We start from the raw sequence: 24,443 nt of genomic DNA, 5'->3' as shown, positions 1-24,443 counted from the left end.
GGTAGTTTTGTCTTCTCAGGTGGTCTGCCCCCTTTGGATTCTGTCCATTTATTTCTTGTTCATCCATCTTCGGCTGCTCCCCGTGTCTCTTACTGCCGTCTTTACATTTGTTCTTGTTTACTTTGTCATACTTTGTCATACACAAAGTGCAAGAGTACTCCTTTGTCGTACTCTCTCAATACTCCATTCTACAGAGGAGCGATATCTGGCTGAGGTATGGTGGCTGTGGCTCTCATCAATAACCATCTGTCTATCAGAGATTCAGACAGTGTTTAACCTGTCAACTCTTCTGTCCTCAGACCTTCAGCAGGTTTCACGTGATCCAGAGGCTGTTTGGCTGCTACACTCTGAGGACCGAGACGACCCTGTGCCTCCATTATGGATCACTCTTGTATTTTGGTCGTGAGGTTCATGATGAAGATGACACACTTCGGTTTGAGACTGAATGTAAAGGCAGAACCACAATCATGGCAAATGTATTTCTACATCAGTCTATTGCTATTGGTGTGACTGTAACTGCTGAGTCTAAATGACAAATTCTTTTCTTATTGTGTATGACTCATGACTCTGTACATAATGGAGAGATTGTGGGTGAAAACAGTGAGGACATGAACCCATAGCAGGCAGTTTAACTCCAGTCAAACCAAAAGTACTGTAAGAGCCAACGAGGAACTAGATGTCCGAACTAGACGTTCTAAACCGTTAGTTTGGATGACATGACCGTCATCCCTCATTAGTGTGATGACATCACTTTGTCAGTTTGATGACATCACTATTGTTTATTTAAGTAGCTTTAGAGTCTGACACTGTTGTAAGCAACACACTGGTTTTTGACCGCACATTTTATTTTGTAATTTTAAGTTTCCTAATTTTAAATTTCGAAGGAAGTTACCGAGTATCATCGTGCGCGTGACCAACGCTGTGTGCCAGGAGGCAGGAAGGTCCACACACTACAATCACCACAACAAAGCAAACGGAGTGAGGTGCTGGCTCAGGAGGAACACATGCGCCCGTCCACCAAAGATCCACCCGTGACTGAGCGACGAGAGGAGGAAACACACGCACACACACATTGTTTATCCAGTTATTTTGTTACTTGCAATATTTCACATTGTAATTTTAACTACTCTTAACTAGTATTATCAGGTAATATAACAAATGATTACATCGTAAAACAAAGATCACAAAAGCAAATTAAAAGGCTCAATAACTCAAAGGTTAATAATAAATTAAATTGAGATCATTAAAATCAGAACTTAAAGTACCAAAATGAGATCGCGGTCGATAAACACAAACACTTCCCTGTCGCGTTGGAGGATCCTCCTGACGTCATGCCTACAGCTGTAACTGCGCCGCGCATGCGCAGTGCTTCAGAGGCTGGACGCCGTCTGCTTTGTTGGTACTACCGATGCTGTTTGTTTGCTGGACTCAGCTGTTTATCGCAAACAACCACGACGCCTATTCCTCTTCATAGACACCAGCAGCCGCACGCTGATTTATAGCTTTACAGCCGCTGCTTTGTTCGGCTTTGGGGACATTTTGAAGCGGCGTACGTGAGGATCTCCAACGTATATAAACAAAAAGGCACCTAGCTGGTTTTAAGGTGGCGCCACAGAAAGCAGCTGGAATAACAGGATTCGTCGTGTGTTTTGCTCGATAGCATCAACTTCATGCGCGATGGAAATGGCCGTGCAGCTTTCCTAGGAGTTATCCGACTCCAAACTTGCCGTGTGTGAACATGAGAGAAGGGGACAGTTTGTTTTCAGGAAGGCAGCCCATGGGAAACGAAACAGGGGGCGAACATCCCTGCTGCTGCCGTCCCGTCTTGGCCGAGGAGAAAGGAGCTTTTGGGAGCACCGAGGGAGACCTGCAGCTCCCTGGTCTCGTCTCCAGGTCTTTGTAGTGCAAACCAGGACTTTAACACAACATGGAGACCGTTGGCAAATTCGAGTTCAGTCGGAAAGACTTAATAGGACATGGCGCATTTGCTGTCGTCTTTAAAGGCAGGCACCGAGAGGCAAGTGTTATCGTTTTGTTATTTTATTCATTTATCACGAGTGTCATTGCAAGTATGAGCGAAATTAACTATTATAATGTGTTGTTTTTCGTTTTAAGTTATATATTCGCCTTGTTTTAACCAGCTACTGCGTTTGTTTTCATTGTACGGCCTTAAGAGGCCTGGGAGCAGATACAGGATGTTGCCTGAAATACAGACAGCAGCTGATGAAACGTTGAAACATCTAAAATACAGTTTAAATGTGGACAATGTCTGTTGGATTGCCTGTTGGTTTATTTGATGCAGATCTGTACACGTTTATCGTACACTCAACGCTTTCATTCAAGGATATAATGATATACAGAATGAATAAACATGTTGAAACTAGTTCTGACATACAGGATGGAGTCAAAGTAATTCGATTTTACTCAAATATACAGTTTGTCATCTACTTTTATGAATATGTCAGCACAAATACTGACAGCACATATTATGTAGATACTTTTGAGGTTTAAGGTTCAAGTTTTTAGTGCACTTACTTTATAGTTTGTACTAAAGGTAAACAGTTTTGGCTGCAGTTCAACATTACCTTAAATAAACCAGACCTCCCAGCTGATTAGGGAGTCACTAGTTGATAAGCCATCCAAGCCACATTCCATTTTGTGCTCTGGTGAAATTTTATAAATCTCCAAGTATAATAAATGCTGCAGGAACTGTTAAAGTGAGGCCACATATATATTTCTTTATCAGCTTCACTATTCTACTCTAGTACTGCAATAAAAGGCACAAGGGCAGCCAAGTTGAGCATCCATCCACTTGGTCACATAGTCAGAGAGGTTTGCAATTGTTTCATCCACAAAAGTTTATTTTGGCTCTAATGTGGCTTTCTAGAAACACGACTGGGAGGTTGCAGTGAAATGCATAAACAAGAAGAACCTGGCAAAGTCCCAGACGCTGCTGGGGAAAGAGATCAAAATACTCAAGGTAAGTTAGACCTTCTTTCCCTTTTTTGTGTAAGGATATCGCTAGTTTCCAGTTACTGGTGTTGCAGTGAGGTTGCACCCCGTACACAGCGTGACATGTTCTTGTTTCAGGCCAGATGTTATTGTAGTTTAACCTAAATGTACGCTACTCTCTTTTATTGGAATATACAGTATGGCGGCTGTTGGTCTTACTGGTATCTGTAATGTTGCATTTCCTCTTTGACTCTACTTAGAATATTCAAATATATAGTCATAGTAGAAGTGAATGACAGCACAAGTCAAGTGAAACATGTTTTTTAATGAACCGTGCAAAGTATAAATTACTTTGTCGTACCTATAATCACCAGAGTCTCTTTTTTTCCCCTGCAGGAGCTTAAACATGAGAACATTGTTGCATTACTGGACTTTCAGGTACGTAGTAACTGCAACATTTCAAGCATGTGCAGTTTGCTGAGATGTGAATAGACTCTTTGTCCCGTATTTCCTCATCCCGTTCTGCTGTGCGTGTAGCAGATGGTTTATCCTGTGTAGCTCTTCTACGTGACCCACTTCTGTCTCACGCTGCTCTATCTGTTTTGTTTACCCTTCAGTTTGCTGAATGTGACTTTGCGGACTTTCTGTTTGACTGCCTGCAGGCTTGTTATGATCTGTCTTTCTTACCAGTAAACATGTAACGTTTCAAAGAATGTGAATCTATCTGTGGCTCCAGTTGAACTCGGTCATCATGTGTTTCTGTGTTGACATTCCTTCCCCGGTCACGTGGCTCTGATATGTCCAGCCTCCATGATAAAGGCTTTCTGGGAAGTGTAGTGTCTCAGCTTTTGACTCGTCTCTTAGATTCCATAGAACAACCACTCCAGAGCAGGTTGTAGCTCTTTGACTCGTCTTAAAATGTGCAGCCCCGTTCCTGTAATTTGTATTTTACACATTTGCTTTACGAGCGTATTTTAAAGACTCTTTTTGCTGCCATACTACCTGGGTTTGTGTGTGAATTACCGGTGTTAACCTCAAAGCTGACTGCACTGAAAGGTGCTTAACAGGAATCTGCAGTCTCAGTGATTATCCTGCCTGAAGCCCAGAATACAAACCACCAAGCTGACTTTTGTTTAGGGCCGCCAACCCCCGAATCACAAACAAAAGCTTGTCTTAATGAGCCAGGTGCTTCTTTTGTCTTTTGGCTCCACGACAACGCTGCTGCCTAAACTTATTTAAATAAAGTTACACAAAGGTTGCTCTAATTGGAACATCTGGCTGAACTGCAATCTAGTCAAATACAAGTAGGCTAGTTTGTGCCATGCATAAGTGGATACTTAGGCTATTCAGCAGTAATGCTTTACTCTGAAGGAGCGTGAGGTTTGTTGTGATTAATTCCCACCGTCCTTTCTTGATGAAGTCATTGTTTTTGTACAATATTTTGCAACGCTATAGGGGAATGTACTGACTAATATGTATGTTATCTCCGCCTGGCGTTGCATTTTAGCTGCATGAAAGTGCTTGATAAGGAATAAAGAGCTCATTATGTTTATGCGGATTTACAAGACAAGAGAAATTAGGTTTCTGTCCGGATTAGAGGAGACACTGTGTGATTCTTTACTAAGTTTTATGAATACTTCTGCATCGTTTTGTGAGGAAGTTTGATTATACCGCAAAGACGGCTACAAGTAGACTCATAATAAAATGTAAATATTATACTTTCATGGTTTCTGTGCTAGCTGGGCTCTAACTCTGTGTACACAACCAGACACAGGATGTTAAGATGGCGAGATCTGCATTTACATATCAATTTTCCATTTACCTGATATTCTCATCCAAAGTGACTTTAAAATTAATTTGGCAGTGTTGTTGTTTCACTTGATTGCAAATGTAACAGACACACACAAGTGAAACTGTGTTGGCGTCAACGGAAAATGGTTTACGGCCAAACTCTGATGACCTTAGAGGGCAAAGGATTCTTCGCAGGTTTACGCTGAAAGCAGAGGACAGCCGGTGTCTGTGTCGTCCCTTCAGGGGGAGGAAGGACCTTCCACCTTTAGTGAGCCAGGAAGTACACGGCCCCACAATACTGTGACTCAGCCTGTAATCTTACAACAGCAGTGCCTGGGGAAATTTAATTTTACACCAATTTTCTGCTCTCTAATGTGTTTTTATTGTCTGTTGTAGCTCTAAGTCACAGAAATATGATCCCAATATCGCTACAAGACTATCACATTTTCTTAAACAACCTTTTGTTTGGCTGCACATGTAACTCAGAGTAACTCAGTCTGTGGAGCGCAGATGGCTGGCTCGCTTGTTAAAAAGCGATGGGCCTCTCAACGGGTTGATTCCACGTGACACAGAGTTGAGGTGGCGGCGATGGTGAAACCAGTCAGTCGCCTGTTGCCATGTGATAAGAGCCCTTTTTCAAGTGGGTCTCGCTATGTTTTCCCAAAGACGCTTGAGCCTGAGACAGGTTGTCTGAGGGGGGGGGGAGAGAGAGAGAAGGGGAATAAGTTGTCCAAATTCATGAATTCTCCAAATGTGCTGTGTCAAAAATCCCTGATGGCGCTGATGAATTAAATGGCTGTTTGGAGTTTGTGGGCGACTCGTGAAGACGGTCGACTCCTTCTCTCTGTCTCCGTCTGTGTCTGACGCCGGCTCTCTCTCTTCCTCTCTCAATGATCCTCCTCATTGTTATGATAATGTTGGCCACCGAGCCAATGACTCTGAATACACTTGTTGTTGATGGCTCTGTATATGAGCGCCGCACTGTAGGACAGTGGCTCGCATTCATTATTCCTCACTGACTCTGTGAATGCGTGTAGTTGTTTACGATCGTTTGAATGTTTGCTTTCATGCATATCAGACTAAATTGCACAGACGAGGCCGCGTTTCCACCTCGAAAACATTTTAATAAGACTCACACACCAGTAGAGACACCACCACAAGACATCAGTGTTTGCTTTGTGTCTTCTCTCTGTTTCTCCTTCCCTCTCTGCGTTTCTGTTTCTCACTTTAACTGTGAATTGTGACGTTGGCTGCAACCGTTTAGGCTGCATTTCTGTTTCCCCTTTCCAGTCTGTGTGACCAGTTAAGTTTGTTTTGCGTCTGTTCAGTCAGCATTAGTGCCACCTGTTCCTCCTTTTGTCTGTCACTGACATATGTTTGTCTCCCCCCTTCCCCTGTCTCCCCTCAGGAAACTGCCAGCTCAGTGTACCTGGTAATGGAGGTAAGCCTGCTGTGATTTCTGCTTTTGTTTGCTCAGTGCTTTATTGTCAAGGCTTTTTGCACGCAGGCCTGTGAAGGACCTGGATCCTAATCAGGCTGTGTCCTCTCAGTCAATATGAGGAGGAGAAGGTATGGGCGGCAGTGGAGTAAATTACCACCAGCCATTAACCAAAAGCTGCAAGGGTTCTTGTATGGCAGTGGAAACAAATACAGGCAATTCTGCAGAATTTTGAAGGGCATCGTCCTCTACTTCATTTCACCTAACAATGTCCCACATCTGATTTGGTTCTAGGCCCATTAAATCACCTTCAAACACCTGTCACCCTGCCTGTTTAATTACAAAAAAAATGTGTTCCAATTTCACCAAATGTTTGATTCGCTCTGCTATGAACGGGCTCAGATATCAAAATGCATTGTTCCCTGAAAATTGGTTGCTGTTGGCATGGCAGCGGGCAGCATTATGGTGTTTGTAAGCTCATATTAGGGTGTAATTAAAAGTTATAAATGCAGATGCTGTTGAATTTTGTAACAGCTTCTATGTTAATGATGCCAAATTGTTGAATGTTATACGACGTTTAGTACTTTTTGTGACCTTGTATGTGTCTACGCTGGGCTGCATGTCTTTATTTCTGTACTATATATGGGTTTAACACATGTTTATTCACCCAGTAGACACACAAAATTCCAACAAAATGCTTTTATCATGTTGTGCATGCATGCAGGCTGTGCTGTGTATTAGTGGAACAGCTTCCTCATTGGATCCCAATAAATTGAATCAACATAAATGCCAGATCACATAAACAATAGAAATGATAGGCGCCTCTGAAAAGTGTATAAAACAGATCCATGTAATAAAGCTCTCAGAGGAGGAAATGCCTGTTGGAAGCCTTTCATGATGGCAAACGGAGACTAAAGCAGCTCCACCTCTCCTCACACATCCCACTCTTCCCCCCCGGGCTTATTCATATCAATGGCATGAATGGTATTGACTGTAATTTTGTGCAGAGCGTCACTCTCCAACACATCGAGGCTTTGATCTCTTTAATCTTCCCGTCACTTCCCAGGCCGGCTAGAGTCAAGACGCCTCGCGGCTCTGACGCATTTCAATTATTCAGGCTGCACGCGAGCTCGCCGTATTACCTGCCAGGCCTGATGTTTGCTTTTCTTCTCTCACTTTGTTGCTTTCATTCATTCGCTGTCCCCCTCTTCCTGTCTCTCTCTCTGTCTCTCTCTGATCCCAGTACTGCAACGGTGGGGACCTTGCAGAGTATTTACACTGTAAGTGGAACATTTCATCTACTACAATCCTGAGTTTTGTCAGCAGAAATAACACTCTAACTGCTATTGAAATGTCCTTCCTATCAGTTGCCGACAGGAAAGGGAACTCCAATCTCGACAGTTACAGTCTGTACATGTAAACTCATTCTGTGTGAGGAACCTTGACTGGCAAAGAAAGAGACATTAACAGATGTACAGAAGCCTAAAGAGGCCGGCTGTGCAATGTCATTATGTTTTTATTGTTTTCCTGAGATAAAGAGGAAAGAATCTCGTTAAGAGATAACAAGATTATTTTCTCCAGATGTTGAGTTAATAGGCCTCGTTTTCCCAAGATAAGGATGACTTAACTTTTTGACGCATCACAGATTTTCTCACGAGTTGATTTGCTTTGATGACACGCTAATGTAAATATTTCTGTGGCGAGGCGCAAAGCCATTTACATTTTAATCTATAATGCTGCTCTTCTGCCGTTATTGAATTATGGCAGTTCCAGGCTCAGACCTCAGACTAACTGAAATGGAAATCATTGAAACGTTACTATTAGGAAGTTGTTTTTCTTGCTGCAGATTGATGTTTTTGGTCACCATCCCTGCTGTGACCCGACTTAATGTCTCTCCTGGTCCAACTTTGGTTTTGGAGTCCAACTTTTAAATAGAAAGAAGGTGCAGCTGTAATTGTGTCTGGTTCTTTATGACACAGAACACACTGACCTTGAGGATGAGGGAGAGCAGGAGGACAGTGTGGTGATGAGATAACAGTCCAAGCTTGGATGGATGAATACGGAGGATTCAGAGCTAGAATTAGACTGTATTGTGTAAAATGATCCTGACTCTGACTGCTTATATAAATGGCTTCTTCATAGATTTCTAAAATCTAATAAGAGAGTTCTGTCTATAACTGCATACTCATTGTCATGTCAAATAGCTTCCTCATTAAGAATATTCAGCATAAAAAGAGCTCTGTCACGTTCTCACTTCCCTTTGTTAAACTAGATTATTGTTTCCTCTGTCTCATCTCTGATATTATCTAATGTTTGGTGCATTTTAAAAAATAAAACGACCCAAATGCAATAGCAGGAACATTGAGGGTATCAAGTGAGTTTCTGTGTTATTTATGATATTTGTCCCACCTGAAACGTAACCCCCCCCCCCCTCACCTGGCTGTTTCCTCCCGTTCCTCTTTATAGCAAAAGGCACGCTGAGTGAGGACACCATCCGGGTCTTCCTGCAGCAGATCACAGGGGCCATGAGAGTGCTGCAGTCCAAAGGCATCATCCACCGGGACCTCAAACCACAGAACATCCTGCTCTCCTACCCTCCGGGGCGCAAGTCCCACTCCAACAACACCTGCATCAAAATAGGTCAGTGTGTGAAGATGTAAATTAGACGCAGCGAGACGTCCTTACCGTGCGAGCTGAGATGCAAAGTGTGTTTATTCACACACAGGAGGTATAAGGACAAAGTGCCCTGGGGGAACAAAAGCAGCGTGACTGAGCTTTGTACAGACACTAATGTATTCAAACTGAAGTTAATGACGATTGTCCCTAGATGATTTATATTGATAAGTCTAAAGTTTAAATGTTGTAATAGACAGTGATTAGATAGAGATGTGTTTTAGAAACAACGTTGTGATTCCATCATGTATGATATCAGTTCTTCTTTACACGCCTGCTGAGTGTGACGAGTTTCATCAGAGTTGTGTCATTTTAGGGCAAAATGAACCATATAATTGTAAACTGCCAGGGCCAAACACAGCCGTGGCATTCAGTTGTCTGGAAAATGTGCTTAAGCCTTAAGCCTATTCATATTTTTTGTCTACGCTGGAGAGAATTGATTGCCTCGTGAATGGGAGTGAAGCCTGAGGCGCGAGACAGTCATATTTAATCCTCATCAGTCTGTAAAAACCTGCTCGGCCTTTGGGCCACGGGCAAAAAAACAAACACACACACACGCACACACACGCGCGCGCAGCAGAATCAGCCAAGTGGTGTGATAATCCATTAAATTGAAATGTTTTGTGTTAATTATGAACTGAGTAATTGTTTTGACTTTTTTGTTTTAGAGAAAACTTCAGATCAAACTTTTCCTGACCACACTCCCTGACAGATTATGATGTATAGTTTTTATTGGATTTCTGAATAGATGACTGTTTTGCTGGGGATTCTGTAGGAAACAAACTGATTTGTTTTTCAGAGCATTATGGGACGTTTGTGCAGCCTTGGGGTTTTACCATTTTTCTTATTTAATCAACTTTTGGGGGTTGCCCTCAGGAGCTGCAGATGGAGCTGCACTCCCTCATTGCTCTAAAAATGAACTCGCTTCCTGTTGTCCTCTCTCATTTGCTTTTTTCATTACATTTATACGTCTCTCTGTCTCTCCTCAGCGGACTTCGGCTTTGCCAGGTACCTCCAGAACAACATGATGGCGGCTACTCTCTGCGGGTCGCCCATGTACATGGTAACTACAAAGTTCTCTTCACTATAATTTAGCTTCTGCTCCAAACATTGTGCTGCATGTGTAGTAATGGAAGCTTAATTGTCTCACTAATTGCCCTTCAAGCATGATTGCCTCTCTCTCTTTTCTTCAACAGGCTCCTGAAGTCATTATGTCCCAAAACTATGACGCTAAGGCCGACCTGTGGAGTATAGGAACCATCGTGTTTCAGTGTCTGACTGGGAAGGCTCCTTTTCAGGTGAGCGCACTGTAAACGCACAGCATCTCCGTTTAATGGACCCCGAGTAACTTTGACAGTTCACTGCCCTGCATAGCCTCATCCTGTTGAAATGTTTTGTTGTCTGGTTAAACATGTGGGTTGTCTCGTTTGGGGTTCAGCTCAGGTGAGAGAATCCAAACCTGTGATATATGTAGCGCTGGTATCAAGATGTGCTTGCTATGCTAGTGTTTGCATTTGCACAGACTTGTGTGTGTGTGTTTGTGTGGGTGTGTGTGTTTGTAAGTGTCTGACACATTTTGCTTTTGTCATCCTTAGGCGAGCAGTCCCCAGGATCTCCGGCTGTTCTATGAGAAAAATAAGAATCTCATCCCCAAGTAAGTTTATTGTGTCCTTATTGTGATATTGTCTTTAAACGTCCCTTTAAACTTCTCTTTCAGATTCTAATACTTAGTATAGTCCCTAACTGTGACCTCTGTTAAGGTCCCTACTAGACAGGTAGAAGCTGATCACTGTGTTGCAACTTTAGCATATCTGAGTTGTGTAAGGGGGTTCATAGTGACGAGCGTGCAGAATTGTTATCGGTACATTCTGTAATCATGTAAGATGAGCAGCTCTATGAATAAATAAATGAATGCCATTTCCTGGTGCTTTGTGTCTCCCAGTATCCCCAGAGAGACCTCGAGCCACCTGAGGCACCTGCTGCTGGGTCTGCTGCAGCGCAATCACAAGGACCGCATGGACTTTGGTTAGTGGATAGCAATTGATTGAAACATCAGCCTCATTTATGTCCACAGTAAAAGAAAGCTGAACCCAAATGTGACATACAAGGAATTATGCTCGTTTATATAATAAATAAATGGTTTCCTCTAATAGATATGAGTCATGTTAATTGATCTTGGCAAATCTAACAAATGATTTCTGCTGTTATTTCTATGTGATGGATAGAATCATGCTGTAATTATTTCTTCCGATGTTTGTAGATGAGTTCTTCTCTCATCCTTTCCTGGAGGCCAGTTCATCCATGAAAAAGAGTAAGTTAGAACGCACAAAACACGTTCTTCATCTAATCTAGCAGGACAATTACAGAGGACATGATGGTCTGGACTTTATTGGCTCACGTGTTTGTCCACCATATTCATATCCATGATTTCTAACCTGAGCAGTGTGACAGCAGTGCAGAAACAGCCTGTGATGTGTGCTTGTTTTGTCTCCTTAAAGCGACTCCTGCTGTGACCATGACATGCTTGCCGAGCTCTGCGTCAGCCAGCTCCTGTAGCAGCTCCTCCACCTCTCACCTCGCCTCTCCACCGGTTTGTGCTCACTATTTCTCGGCTGTATTTCTTTCTTTCTTTCTTTCTCGTTGGCCCGCCTCTCCTCATACTTTCCGTCTGCCCGTGTGTGTGTGCAGCAGTCGCTCGCTGAGGTTCAGCATCTGCGGGCCAAAGCTCAGGCCTCTCCTACCCAGGAGGCAGCTGGGTTTCTCCTCAAGGATTCATCTGGAGGAGGTGGCAGCAGCAAGAACTCATCCTCCTGTGACACGGATGACTTTGTCATGGTGCCGGCTAACAGTAAGAATGGTGTTTCTTCTGGAGTTGCTGCTCAAATGTGAAGTGGTCATAGGTTTTAATCACTGTTTATTCATGTATTAACTTAACAGAGAGAGAAATTACTTTGATTCCACTCTTTATTTGATTCCTATGTTGTTTCCAGCAGCTGAACTGACATGTGAGAGAGAAGTGCTGCATGATAGCCTGATGAACAGCGGGTAAGAAGCAAGAATGGCTTTCTTGATCACTCTCTGTGTGCAGTAAATGTACGTTTACAAGATCTGCTGTCTTAGGTTTGCATTTTGATGAAGTCTTTACCGCATTTAATCAGATCTCTCCTGGCCTCTGCGGGTGTGTGTAGTCAAGCCAAGACTCCACCACACTCTCCCTCCTACAGCGGCTCTCCAAGTGCTGCCAGGTAACCATAATAGATTCAGTTCAAGATTATTATATAATCATAATTATAATTGCTGATGTCGATGGCTGCTAAATATCTCCAGCTTGTATCACCCATCAAATAAGTGAATCATATTACTTAAATGTTTGTTTTCCTCATTAGTGTTTCACTGGATAAAGAATCTATTTGAAGTGCAGACAGATTTGTTAGTGAGAGCTCCCGGTGTTTGGGTTTGTGATAAAGCATCAAGCTCGGTGTCGTTCATTTCCTCAGAGCCCGACTTCTAAATCTTCTCACCTTATTTCAGAGTGACAGTCCAATATATGCACTGTGACACTGATACTATTGTCATTTTTTTAATCTCCAAAATACTGTGGATTCATTTCTGTTGACATTGGTACTTTGTCATTCTGTCTCTGCACACCCACACACCCACACACACAGACACAGACACACACACGCACTTCAGCAGTTTCCGTCTCTCTCACTGTTTGTTGGCAGGCCCAGTGAGTTCTCGGCAAGTAACTATGGAAACTATGGCAAGTCGTCGCCTATTCCAGTCCCCTCTCAGGTCCAGAACTACCAGCGCATGGAGCAGAACCTCCATTCTATCAAACAAGATGGCTCACCACGGTCTGTATCCACACACACACACACACACACACACACACACACACACACACACACACACACACACACACACACACACACACACACACACACACACACACACACACACAGAGTCTGTTCATTTCCATTTGAATGTTTGTGCAGGCATTTGCATTTCCAATCAGAACCACGCCCCGCGCAGGCTGGAAATGAACTCGTCTTTCTGCTTCTGCTTCTCCCGTAGGCTTTCGGCTCCGGTGCATCGGTACAGCAGCGGAGGCTCGCTGGGTTTTCTCCGGCCCGGACCCTCGCCTCCATATGGGCAGGGAGCCGTGGGCACCCCCCGCAGACCGTCCCTGGGAGGAGCCAGGCCTTTCCAAATCTCGCCTCCAGGTAGGTCCAGGTTTGCTCTGGTCATCTGGATGATGGAGTAGTAGGTTTGCTTTTTGCTCTGAGAATGCTTTTTCAAAAAGGAGACATTTTTGTAGAACCTGTAAAAGTAGGTCAATATTTCCTGTTTATTCTCCAGATTGTGAGTTCTGCTTTTGACTCCTTCCTTTTTGTTTGCCACATCTTGTCTGAAAGCAGAAATATCACGACCTTCCTCCCTTCCACTTTCCGTCACAGTTCCTGAGCACGCTGAACCGCGGCCAACTTCTCTGCAGCAGCCACAGACAGCAGGACTGGGCTCGCGGCTCCACAGTGCCCCCTGTCTGTTGGACTGTGCCAGTGGCAGCAGCAGGCAGAAGATCAGAAAGCAGCACTCGGACCCGGTTGGGGCCCCCGCCCCTGCAGGCCTGATGGCTGTCCGCCCGCTGCACTCTTCCCCCAGGCTCAGTGAGCTAATGCAGCGCAACCCTCTGCCCACCATCCTGGGCTCCCCGTCGAGGGTGAGTCATCGAGTTGTCCCTCTCTGTCTTTACAACCCACATGAGCCCGACAGTCACAACATCCTCACCTGTGCTGCTGACTGATGGGGTATAACAGCCCCCTCCTGTGATCGGGTGTAGGAAATTCAATCAATCTGATTGAAAACTGCTCATGAAGTGTAATTTACAAAAGCTTTTGCATTTGTCTTCTAGCATGTGAGAGACAGACCTTGTTTGCATGGTTTTATTGAGCAAGCAGTTTTATTAAGCAGTTTAAACAAACCTCTATGACCTCTTCTCCCCTCCTCCCTCTTCAGGCCATTCCTCCGTTTGAGTTCCCCAAGCCTCCCAGCTCTCCAAACCTCGTGACCTTCCTGACACAGCAGGGTTTGGTCATCGGTTCCCCTGGCAGCAGGACTGCCCTACCTGAACCCAGAGACCACGGACAACAGGGACACCCGCTTGCTGCTCATCCCACTCACTGCATCCACAGACTGAATGACAACACTAAGGGCTTTGGCAGGTAGGAACATATTGGTTCTTCTCAAATACTGTGAAAGGTCCAGATAGAGGATAGTGGAAGAACTGCTCATGTATCTGATAGGGAGGAAAGTGAGTGAACAAAGGAGTTGAATGGGTCGCAGGTGTTTCTGTATTTCACCTTTCTCTCCATCTCCGCTTCCGGTGGTGTGCAGGTCTCAGAGTGCAGGTCGGCTCTCTGACATGCTACTGATGGCTGCGTTTGGACCCGGTGGACCCGTGGGTGAGAAAGGCAGCTCAGAGAACCTGACCTCCGAAAAAGCCATAGACATAAAAGGTACACATATTTAACTGATCATTTGAGATTAAAATTTAAAGTATATCTAGGTAGTTCATTACTGAAACAGTAGTTATGAGTCATATATACAGTTATAGTTAATATTGATATAATTTCTTCTAAATAATATTCCGGCCCACAAAGTAAAGCTGATTGCCTATTTTCCTTCGTCACCTTTCATAAGTGCTCTTTTCTGACCTCTAGTGCCCCCAGGTGGTGCTGGATGCTTTGCACCCGGCTCCATCAGCCCAGCACAGGTGGTCTTCACTGTGGGCTCCCCTCCCAGCGGCAGCACTCCGCCACAGACCTGCTGCCAGAGGAAATACTCAGGTAGCTGCAAACCTGAACACAGAGAAATACAAGCGTGTCATCGCTTTCATGAACACGTGAAATAAAGTTACCCCACGTGTTGGAAATTGCACTCTTGTTTTAAATAAGTAATAATCCCAATAACAGGTTTTCTGACCTCACATGTTCCCACTGGCAATTATAAAATGCTAATTCAGGTTTACTGCAAGTGAAAACATTTGCATAGCTGCAGGCAAACGACACCAAAAACCAGTTCATTTACTGGTTCAAAGAGAATTCTTATTTTCATACATACAACCAAAGCATCTTTTATTTAATGGTTAATATATTTGATGATTAATGATGAGATTTTCTCTCTCTTCTCACTCCAGCAGGCTCGTTCAGTTCCATCAGCCCAGTCGGCTCGCTCACAGGCCGCCACCCCCAGACAGGCATGTACCTGGACGGCTTTGACGCTTCTCCTAGTCGCCGCTACAGCTTCACTGATCCCATCACAGCCAACATGGCTGGCTGTGTAACATTCGAGGCTCCTGAGCTGCCCGAAGAGACCTTGATGGAGGTAAGCACCTGGATTTCCTCAAAGTAGCGCTGATATTGGTATAATGGTATAAAATTGTGTTCAAATGTATGTCAGATGTCTCTCAATAATCCCTCCATCTCTGTCCGAGTGCAGCAGGAGCACACAGAAACTCTGCAAAGCCTTCGTTTCACGTTGGATTTCGCCCGCTGCCTGATTGAGGTAGCTGGATCCCGTGGAGCCGGGCTGCTGATGGAGCCCTCGCTCCTTCAGCAGCAGAGCCTGGTGGCAGATCAGATAAGCTCCCTGAGCCGAGAGTGGAGGTAAGGCCAATTTAGCCACAGCCAAATGAGCCTTGGTTGGTGGAAATCACATCATCCATTTAAAATAGAAAATTATTTTGATGGTTTTTAAAACCTGCTGGCTATGTCTAATGTTAGGAAGAGGAAAACGTAATTAAAGGAAATCATTTGTTCTAGTTGACAAACATGAACCGTCTTAGGAGTTGTGGGTGTTTGTGTACACGTGTGAACATTCTGTGTGTGTATGTGTTTCCTCAGTCATGCAGAACAGCTGGTTCTGTACCTGAAGACAGCAGAACTCTTGTCCACTGCCTTACACACAGCCATGGAAAGAGTCAAACAGGGTAAACTTTACCCATCTGCTACTGTCAAACAAGGTAGGAGACATTTCATCCTCTAAACGTGTTAAGTTTGTATAATAACTTGCAAAACTAACATTGTTTAAAAGTAATGTACAGTATAAGTGCTACAATGTCATTCTTCTACTCGTGCACAGTACTGAAGAGGCTGAACGAGCTGTACAAGTCCAGCGTGTTGTCCTGTCGTTCTCTCAACACTCGTCTGGAGCGCTTCTTTTCCAAGAAGCACAGTCTAATGGACCAAATCACCTCCATCACCGCCGAGCGTCTGCTGTTCAGCCACACTGTGCAGATGGTAAGAAAGAAGCAAACAAGGGTCACACACCGACAGACCACATCTGAATCTCTCAATCATCCTATGCATGCACATTAAATGCTCAAATTTGTATTTCAACCTGATTTTTAAACTGATTGCATGAGATATTCTGCTAAGGTTCAAGCTGCTGCGCTGGACGAGATGTTCCACCAGGGGGAAGCCTCCATCCTGCGCTACCACAAGGCTTTGCTGCTGATGGAAGGCCTGAGTTTGCTGCTCACGGAGCAGAGCGACATCCTCAGTGTTAGCAAATGTAAGCACAGAATAATGATCTCTTGCAAATCTATATACAGCGATAAGGAGTGGAGGTATAAGTGGGGTGGAATGAATTGTACAGTTCTGTCCTCCTCCTATCAGCATTATTTAACCCTGTTCAATTCTAACAACCTTGTCTTTCTGTGTGTGTGTGTGTGTGTGTGTGTGTGTGTGTGTGTGTGTGCAGATAAGGAGTGCATCGAGCGACGCCTCACAGCTCTGCAGTCAGGACTCTGTGTTTGACTGTAGCTTCTCCTGTACTTGCTGAACATGTGGATATGACGTCATTCGCACCTTGCACCATTTCCACCACAGCTTCATCCTGCACCTCCACGGGTCTCTTTGACACCGTGCTTTGGTTTTCACTCGAGTCATCAGTCTGCCTCCAGTGGTTTGTACTCTGAACGGGGTTGCTATCTGTTTAGAGCTCTGGACTGAGGCGGCGATGGCGACTTCTCCAAACGCTAAACGTGAATCAGTGTCAGGCAAAAACACGCTTGTGTGCTGTGAAAGAATGTCTGTGTTCTTGTCATAGCGAGTGCACCTTAGTCCTGGAGCTGAAACTGGTATTGTTGGCCGGGAGGTTTTTGCATAAATCCCTGTCACTGGTCACAACATAATCTATAGCGATTATTGCCAAGTAGTCATACACACACGTACGTATCTCAACATCAGCAGTGTTTTAGAGTGTAGACATAAATAAATGCTGCAGGTAACTTCTTTGATGATCAGCGGCGGAGGGAGAATGTCTTTTCTCTACGCTCACATGTGGAATATGGTTAAGAAGACCAGGAACAGCCTTTCTCTTCAACTTTATGTCTTACGCCGCTACATGTTTCCAGTTTTCATTTTATTTGACATATTTGTCGCATGCTTTGCTGAAGGGGAGTGTGCAAAAATGGCTAGATGACCACAAAAGCATAAAGGCACAAACGTGGAATTGGTTCAAAAACAGAGGGGGAGATGCTGAAGTGGAAGCCAATTCCGATTAAAAAATGCATTCCTAAGTTTGAATATTTTGGATGCGAAATTTGCTTTGGACCTGACCAATGGAAGATGAATGTGTGTGTGAGGTTCTGCTATGCCCATCCTCTGTCATACCACACTCTAAAGTGGTGGCAGTTTAGGAAGCAATAGGCAGAAAATGGGGCCCAATTTCATTCACAAGGCTGTCAAGATGCAGAAAACAAGAAGAACGCGTTGAATTCAAAAATCCTGCATTCGACGGACTGATGGCAGCCTGACAGCGGCTGTTGTGTCGGAGTGAACTGCGTCATATTCATCCAGATCAAGCAGCTCATGGCGTTACAAGTTACTCCGTTTGATCGTTTTATATCTTTCTCTACCAAGTCATGGAGTATGTCAATCAATTTTGAATGTAAAGACCCCCCCACGAATAACATGGAAACATTATTGCACTGTTTGAAGTCTTTTAGAGGGTGATCTTGAGTGGAATGTGCTCAGCATGCCCAGTTGTAGACACGAGAGGCGTGTGTGGTATTATTTACAGATTTTTACTTGCATATTTTTTAGTTATAGATTTAGCTGTGTTAGAGTTATAGTTGAACATAATGTGTGACAGATGTGAGAGTGGTATAAACAAGGTATAAAATAAGCTTGGAAGTCTTGGTAAGGTTTCTTGGAGGAAGAAGAAGGAAAAAAAAAAGCTTTACACTGAAAAAAAAAAAAGTTTGCTTTGCTTTGATAGTCTTGTGTTTTGTTTCAGAGTAGTCGGTGAGTGATCGCTGTTTGATTTAGAGGAGGAACCTGTGTTGATTCTGAGGGTATTTGCCTAATTGCCTGAAATATTTTTCTTTGCCGCGGATATTGATCCCAGCCACCAAATCCCGTCTCTCCCCTAGATCTTGGTGGACTTATGGAAAGGGTTAACTTCTGCTTTGATGGCTTTCAAAGAGACGTCTGTGTGTGTGTGTGTGTGCCTGTGTGTATGCATGTGTGAAAAGTGTTGTGTGTGGCATTAATGGACAGTGGAGTTTGTGAGTGGGCAGGAATGGTGAAACTGCTTTGTAGCACGATTTGGATCTCTTGGTTTTGTCTCACGTTGACTCTGCGGAGGGTTTTGAGTTTATGTTGAAACTTCCATTCAAAATCTTGAGCTTTCCTTTCCTTGATTTGTTTTTTTTTGTGTTGTATTGACTCCCATCCCTGCTTTACAAATTGTTTAAGATTGTGAATACATGTTGGTGTCGGAGCTGAAGCCAGATTCGTAGCATTTTTGGATGGAACAGAATGGAGGAAAGATTAAGGTTTTTCACCGTGAAGAGTTTTGCTAAACATGCGTTGTTGCTTTGCTTTGTGGCCTTTCTCGTTTCATCAGAGGAATTGTTGCTGAATTGTTTTTATTTTATATTTCCTTACATAGAACATTCTGTATACGTATCATTTCTGTGGACATTCCTATTACCAACTCATTAGCAGGTTCTCTTTCTTTACATACTGTTCTTCAGGTATATAGCAGCAATGCTTCAAGAGCTGCAGGTAGCAGAGAGAGATCCTCTTACCTTTTATAAATTGATGCATGTGTCACTTTTTTATCGGTCCCTACAATCTCGTCAAGCAGCCCTGCAAATGATGATTATCTTGTGTAGGACTCATAAGAATCACAAAATCTGTTGCTGCAAACATTTTTTGCAGCAATTGAGTAACTAAAGAGGGGGACGGCCAGCAGGAGTATGAAGGAGGAAGCTTCCCTTTGATGAGAGGAAATCCCCGTTATAAGCACCTATCCAGTCTGCTGAAGTGTCCTCGAGCAAGACACTGATTTACTCCACTGTTGTGTAGCTAATCCCAAGTTTGTGACCCTTTTGTCGAGAATGGCAAATGAAAAGGAGTTTTGTATTTGGGGGTCAACAAAGTACTGTCTGATTTTTAAACTACCAATTAAATGTAGCCCTCATGAAGATGCAGCCTGTGCTATGTGCACTCCCACAGTCCATCTGCATTCATTTAGATCTTTCTTTTTGTACACAAATGCTTTCATTTACACCTTATCTGCACACCAGTGTAAATACTGTAAATTAAGTTATTGCTTTTATCGTATGTGTGATGCTGCAAACATGGAGAGAACATTACCATACAATGAAAGTACAAGTTTCCAAAGAATAGGCCTTCTGCTGATCTTCCATCGTCTCCCACCATTGCACAGGCCCTTTAATGGCCTGTCTCTATGACAGACACTATCTCAATGTCCCTGTGTGATGTAACCTTTACCCTTTGACAGCTGCAACATGAATAAAGTGAAAGCAAAAGTCTTGGCTCGATGTGTTTTGTTTCCTTATCAACTTATTAATGGTAATTTTCATGTCGGGCTGAATCTTTCCGTGCTCATTTAGAAGTGATCAGCCTCTGTGCAATAGAAGTTACGATACTGTTGCACCAGTGGGTAAAAATCAGATCTCATCTTGACCCCAACTACAACGCGTTCACGGTGTAAGTCTCGCGATATTGTCCGTGAGCACAGAGACAGGTGGTTGTCACAGCAACGTTATATACCGCTGTAGGGCATGACAGACAAGGCAAAACTAGCGAGACTTGAAAAGATACTAAATTTTACTGACATGCAATTATATCGCTTCTAGGAAATGTATAATAATGTAAGTTAACGTAGCGACGGTGCTAGTGTGGGAGATAATTATTGTGCCAGAAACCAGGTCGTCGTCGCCTTGCTAGCTAGCGATGCTTTAGCCGATTTATCGGCCCAAACGATGCAGCAGAGTCAGAACCTTCCGCCGGTGCGCAACCTGCCACACTGGTCCAGAGTCGGGTGTCTCGGGAAACTTTCCTCTCCGCGGCGTTTACCGGAGAGCCACCCGAGGCCGCTACCTGTTGCTCCGGCTGCGGACAGAGGAGCACTGAGGAGCGGCGGGGACGTGGAGCAGCGCCGCGTCGCGTCTCTGCAGAACGACATCGTGTTTCTGCAGCAGCAACACAAGGAAACTCTGCAGAGGCTCCACGCTGAAGTAGACCATCTAAGACGGGAGAATAAAGGTAGAGATTAAGTTTTGTGAGGAAATACTATTTTAAAGTCAGCCAAGAGCTTAATGAAAGAGAAAGAGTTCCATCCATCACTTGATTACAGCGCCATGCTTATGCTTAAGTAAACAAAACTTTAAATCAAAACAAAACATCTACATCTATGACTCTTTGGTCGATATTAATTTCATGGATGAAGCAACAGCAGCCTCACGCTGGGTGATTGATAATTTCTGAGCCAAACCTAGACAGCTACAGACAGACCAGCTTCAGCCCTCGTTTGTCCATCTGGGACAACTGAGAGGACATGTAGTCCCTCTATGAATGCAGTCAATGTTAAGGTTACGTCATAATATGCCAGGCTCATAACATTGACATATCGATTAACCAGTTCCCAGTACAGACACATTACATGAGGTCTAAGAGAGCAAAGGCCAGAGCAAAAGAATCATATCAATATAATATAATCAATATAATAACCTGTAACCTTGTCTGAGTTATAATACTTTGAGTTCATAGAGATATGAGAGATGATTATTCATTCATCTGGAAATGACTGTAAAGGCTGTATCCTGTGTTGTTGTCACCCTCTGTGCGTAATCAATACGGGTGACTGACAGATGAAAAGCTCGCCGCACATTGATAAGGTGTTGAATGTGCGACATTCAATCTAGGCCCAGTGGTCGCATAGCAACTCCAGGGTTTTTGACTGATGTAAAAAAAAAAAGGAAGGCGAGTGGTTTCTCAGTGGGAGGTGGAATGGGACCTGGTGTCACTTTACTTGCTGGGCCACCGAGTCCAAATACCGTAACTAACCGGACACCAGTGGGTCCTTTAGTCACCCCTCTACGCGCTGCTGCAGTCAGGGCCTCCGATGATGATCACAACTGTGTGTTTATGACGTGTAACACTCTCTGAAATTCACCTGATGTGGACTTTGCAGAGTTGCAGTATCGACTTATAATGGAGCCTCCCAAGTCGAGTAGAAAAGGTGAGACGCAAACATGCTTTCCTGTCTTTATCGCAAACCTGCTTTCCTGTTTTTTGTCGCAAACCTGCTTTCCTATTTGTTGTCGCCCTGTGCTGTGCCTGATCAGAATGCTTATGTATAGTTTTGCATTCTACACATATACAGGTATGCGTGTATGTCTGCCGCATTGCTGTAGCACTCTTTCTTAAACTTAATAGTCTTAATAATAACAATAATAATCTTTTGGAGCACATTATTTTACAATTCCAATTTGTGGGAATGTTTCTATTTGACCACAAAAATCCCGACACGTACTAACAGCAACACGACTGCTGTTTAGTCATCAACAGACCAAACTGTGCGGTTGTTGATGGTAAGCAGCGGTGTTGTAGTGTGTGAACGCTCCATAATCTTAATGATCCGACTTCATTTCATATTTTAATTAGCTGTGATGGAGTCACTGTAGCCTAAAGAAACCGGCATAATTTATTTCACATATCATTACTTGAGTCACAACAAAATACGGCTCATTTAACAAGACAACATGTCATAAAGATTAAGCGAGTCAGTAATGTTTATGAAGTGGATAAATAGAAATAGCTGTGTCCCTGTTCTCCTAAACTTCATCTGAAATGTATCTATTTATCAGTTTGGCTTGATTTGAATGAGGACTACGCAGTAATTAATTATCGCAACTTGCAAGGACTAAAGATACAAACGTTCATGTAAAAGGAAGATGGAAGTCAATCATTGTGTCGTCTCTCTTCTATAGCAACGACGCCCAGTCGACGGAGCATCAGGCCGCCCACGCAGGGAAGCGAGGCCCACGCAGAGATCTACCTCGAGCAATCGCTGCAAGACACGCGACCCACACAGGACCAGACACTCGAGTACGCCTCTGTGCTTCCTCTGCTCTTTGTTCGCTCTCTGTCTCGCCTACGTTCATAGTGATTATAAGTATGAGGTCATGACCTCCCTTGCTTTCACTGGAAGAGAGTTGGCATGTGGTTTGAGCACAATCCAGTTTGCAGCTGTAGAGAAGCGTGTGAGAGGGAGTTATCAAATTCAAATCTGGAATCAGTTTGCATTTTGTTCTCTGTTACTATAATTTCGCCGACTACCTGGGAGCAGGGCTGCGGAGAGCGGTGAGATTGAAGGATCATCCAGGCCGGAACCCGACTCGGAGCCAAAGGGGGGCCTCATCACCTCATTACAGCCTCTGCGAATACACAGCAGTGCCTCCCACCCGCCGCGGGCTCCCACACTGAAGGAGTGTGAGATCATCATCCGGCAGCTTTACAACGCTAACAGTCTGCAGTCTCAAGAGGTAGGATATCAAAGAGCGACAATCCAATCATTTGCAACAGCTTAACAGAAGTACAGGTTTCATAATGACATTTCTCTGCCGGTTGAACTTTAGATACTACGTGTGAAGGCATTGCTGAGAGATATTGTCTTCAGCAAGAAGATCACGCCAGAGAACTACATTCTGACCAAGGCCTACCTGGCTGACGGTTCTCGGTACAGTCTTTGGGAAAATCTTTTTGTCACCGTCGTCATCGCATCCGTTTGAAACACTAAATTGTTTCTCATTTTGTTGCACTTTTCAGCAAATCTTCAGAAGTAGAGAGGCTTCCAAAACTGGGTCATCAAACGTTTCCAGAAAAAACGCAAGTCATTTTGCTGAATATAAATCTGCCTTTTTTTAACCAATATGGAGGCGTTTCACTCTTTCACTCTTTCACTCACTCACTCACTCACTCACTCAAATTTTGCCCTCTCCAGGTTTGGATCCTCTCAGAGGAGCGTGACCCTCCCGGCCCTCAGACAGAGCCTCACCTCCACCATCGCAGACAGACAGAGGAGGACTTGCGCCGTGCAGGGAAACCGTTTCAAAAGGACGGTACAGTGACACGGTCAAACCTACCACGGTATCCACCACATGCTTACACCTCAGGACCGGCGCTGAAAGACACACAGATGACCGATTGTGGTCTGTGGAATCAATTCAGTATCGGTGACGGATATCCAGTTGAAGCATTTACGTTCTGTGACTTCATATTTCTGAAATGTGTACAGAAATTCACTTGTTAACAGAAAGATTATGTCAAGTTTATAGGAAAGGAAAAAGACCTCAGAGTATAACTTTGCACACTTCTCTTCTGCCTCTGCTACTGTACAGAGAAATGCTAAATAGTGAGCACAAGGAGAGTAAATGTATGTGAGTGTGTAAACTCCAGCTTTATACTTTCTTTATGCTACTGCTGAAGATATGCTCTTGAATTTACTGTAGGTTCATCTCCATATCAATACCTGCTGCTCATTTAACCACAAGAGGCTGAACTGAAACCGACTAAGTGAAGCTGTACTAAAGCCTTTGTGCTGATGATATAGTATTAATATTATATTTCACAGAGTGATGTAACAGTGCTCTTTTGATTGGAGCACTCTAAAAAATCACTGTCAAAATAAAGAATGACCTGCATTGTCTCCATACTTGCTGCAATTAAAAGATTGCTATGAAATACACAAGATGATTCTGAAACATGTGTCACTGTGATTGCACTTTGAAGCTAATACACAAGTAAACAAATGATAGAGCGTCATGGCATTCGCGTCATTTCACAACTGCAATGAAATCCTAAGATTAACGTTGTGCAACAGCTCAGGGCAGGTTAGGAATTCCACACAGTTACTCACCGTTACAGAAACCTGGCCTGGATGTTGGAGTAAAAAAGGAGACAAGATTTAGTATTTATTGACTTGACACTACTCTTGCCAACAGATTCATGTAATAACCCTGACTTTACTGTTAATCTCAGTAACAATAGAGTAATGCAACCGTATAGGTTCAAACTGGCCTGTCAGCAATTCAAAGTTAAGAATAATTGAAAACCGTCCGGGCTGCGAATTGGAAAGTGTTCAATGATTTGGAAAATAAATGGTATGGAAAAGAATAACGTGAAATGATGACTTGGCATTGTAGCTCAAAGCCATCGACTCAGTATTTTAAAAGTCAAACAGTAGGATAAAGTATAGTATAGTAGAG

General features: G+C 43.7%; 2 protein-coding genes across 4 annotated transcripts; both read left to right on the top strand.

Moving 5' to 3' along the window:
- Positions 1-1,356: 1,356 nt before the first annotated feature.
- ulk1b (unc-51 like autophagy activating kinase 1) lies at positions 1,357-19,700 on the top strand. Of its 3 annotated transcripts, none has more exons than XM_076163816.1 (27): positions 1,357-2,017; positions 2,888-2,980; positions 3,349-3,390; positions 6,152-6,184; positions 7,425-7,461; positions 8,648-8,821; positions 9,844-9,917; positions 10,051-10,152; positions 10,450-10,508; positions 10,797-10,879; positions 11,115-11,165; positions 11,353-11,444; positions 11,543-11,702; positions 11,848-11,899; positions 12,013-12,099; positions 12,580-12,711; positions 12,932-13,080; positions 13,315-13,577; positions 13,874-14,079; positions 14,252-14,373; positions 14,578-14,703; positions 15,054-15,241; positions 15,356-15,522; positions 15,760-15,878; positions 15,998-16,155; positions 16,294-16,429; positions 16,619-19,700. In XM_076163816.1, exons 1-27 carry the CDS (start codon positions 1,928-1,930, stop codon positions 16,672-16,674), a joined length of 3,051 nt encoding a protein of 1,016 aa, XP_076019931.1. In that variant the 5' UTR covers positions 1,357-1,927; the 3' UTR covers positions 16,675-19,700. The 3 variants fall into 3 exon arrangements, with proteins under 3 accessions (XP_076019931.1, XP_076019930.1, XP_076019929.1); XM_076163815.1 differs by having other exon boundaries at positions 11,845-11,899; positions 15,057-15,241; XM_076163814.1 differs by having other exon boundaries at positions 11,845-11,899.
- Positions 19,701-20,156: 456 nt separating this feature from the next.
- Positions 20,157-23,891, top strand: ccdc74b (coiled-coil domain containing 74B). Its single transcript, XM_076163654.1, has 7 exons — positions 20,157-20,439; positions 21,368-21,415; positions 22,167-22,284; positions 22,526-22,721; positions 22,815-22,915; positions 23,005-23,064; positions 23,180-23,891. Exons 1-7 carry the CDS (start codon positions 20,157-20,159, stop codon positions 23,304-23,306), a joined length of 933 nt encoding a protein of 310 aa, XP_076019769.1. The 3' UTR covers positions 23,307-23,891.
- The last annotated feature ends 552 nt before the right edge of the window (positions 23,892-24,443 follow it).

Source organism: Genypterus blacodes, unplaced genomic scaffold (assembly GCF_046128005.1).
Source record: "Genypterus blacodes isolate CSIRO-AG114 ecotype Tasmania unplaced genomic scaffold, CSIRO-AGI_Gbla_v1 ptg000133l_1, whole genome shotgun sequence".
In the NCBI taxonomy this organism is placed as follows: Eukaryota; Metazoa; Chordata; class Actinopteri; order Ophidiiformes; family Ophidiidae; genus Genypterus; species Genypterus blacodes.
Note: the sequence above shows the minus strand (reverse complement) of the source record. Positions and strands in the feature narration are given on the sequence as shown.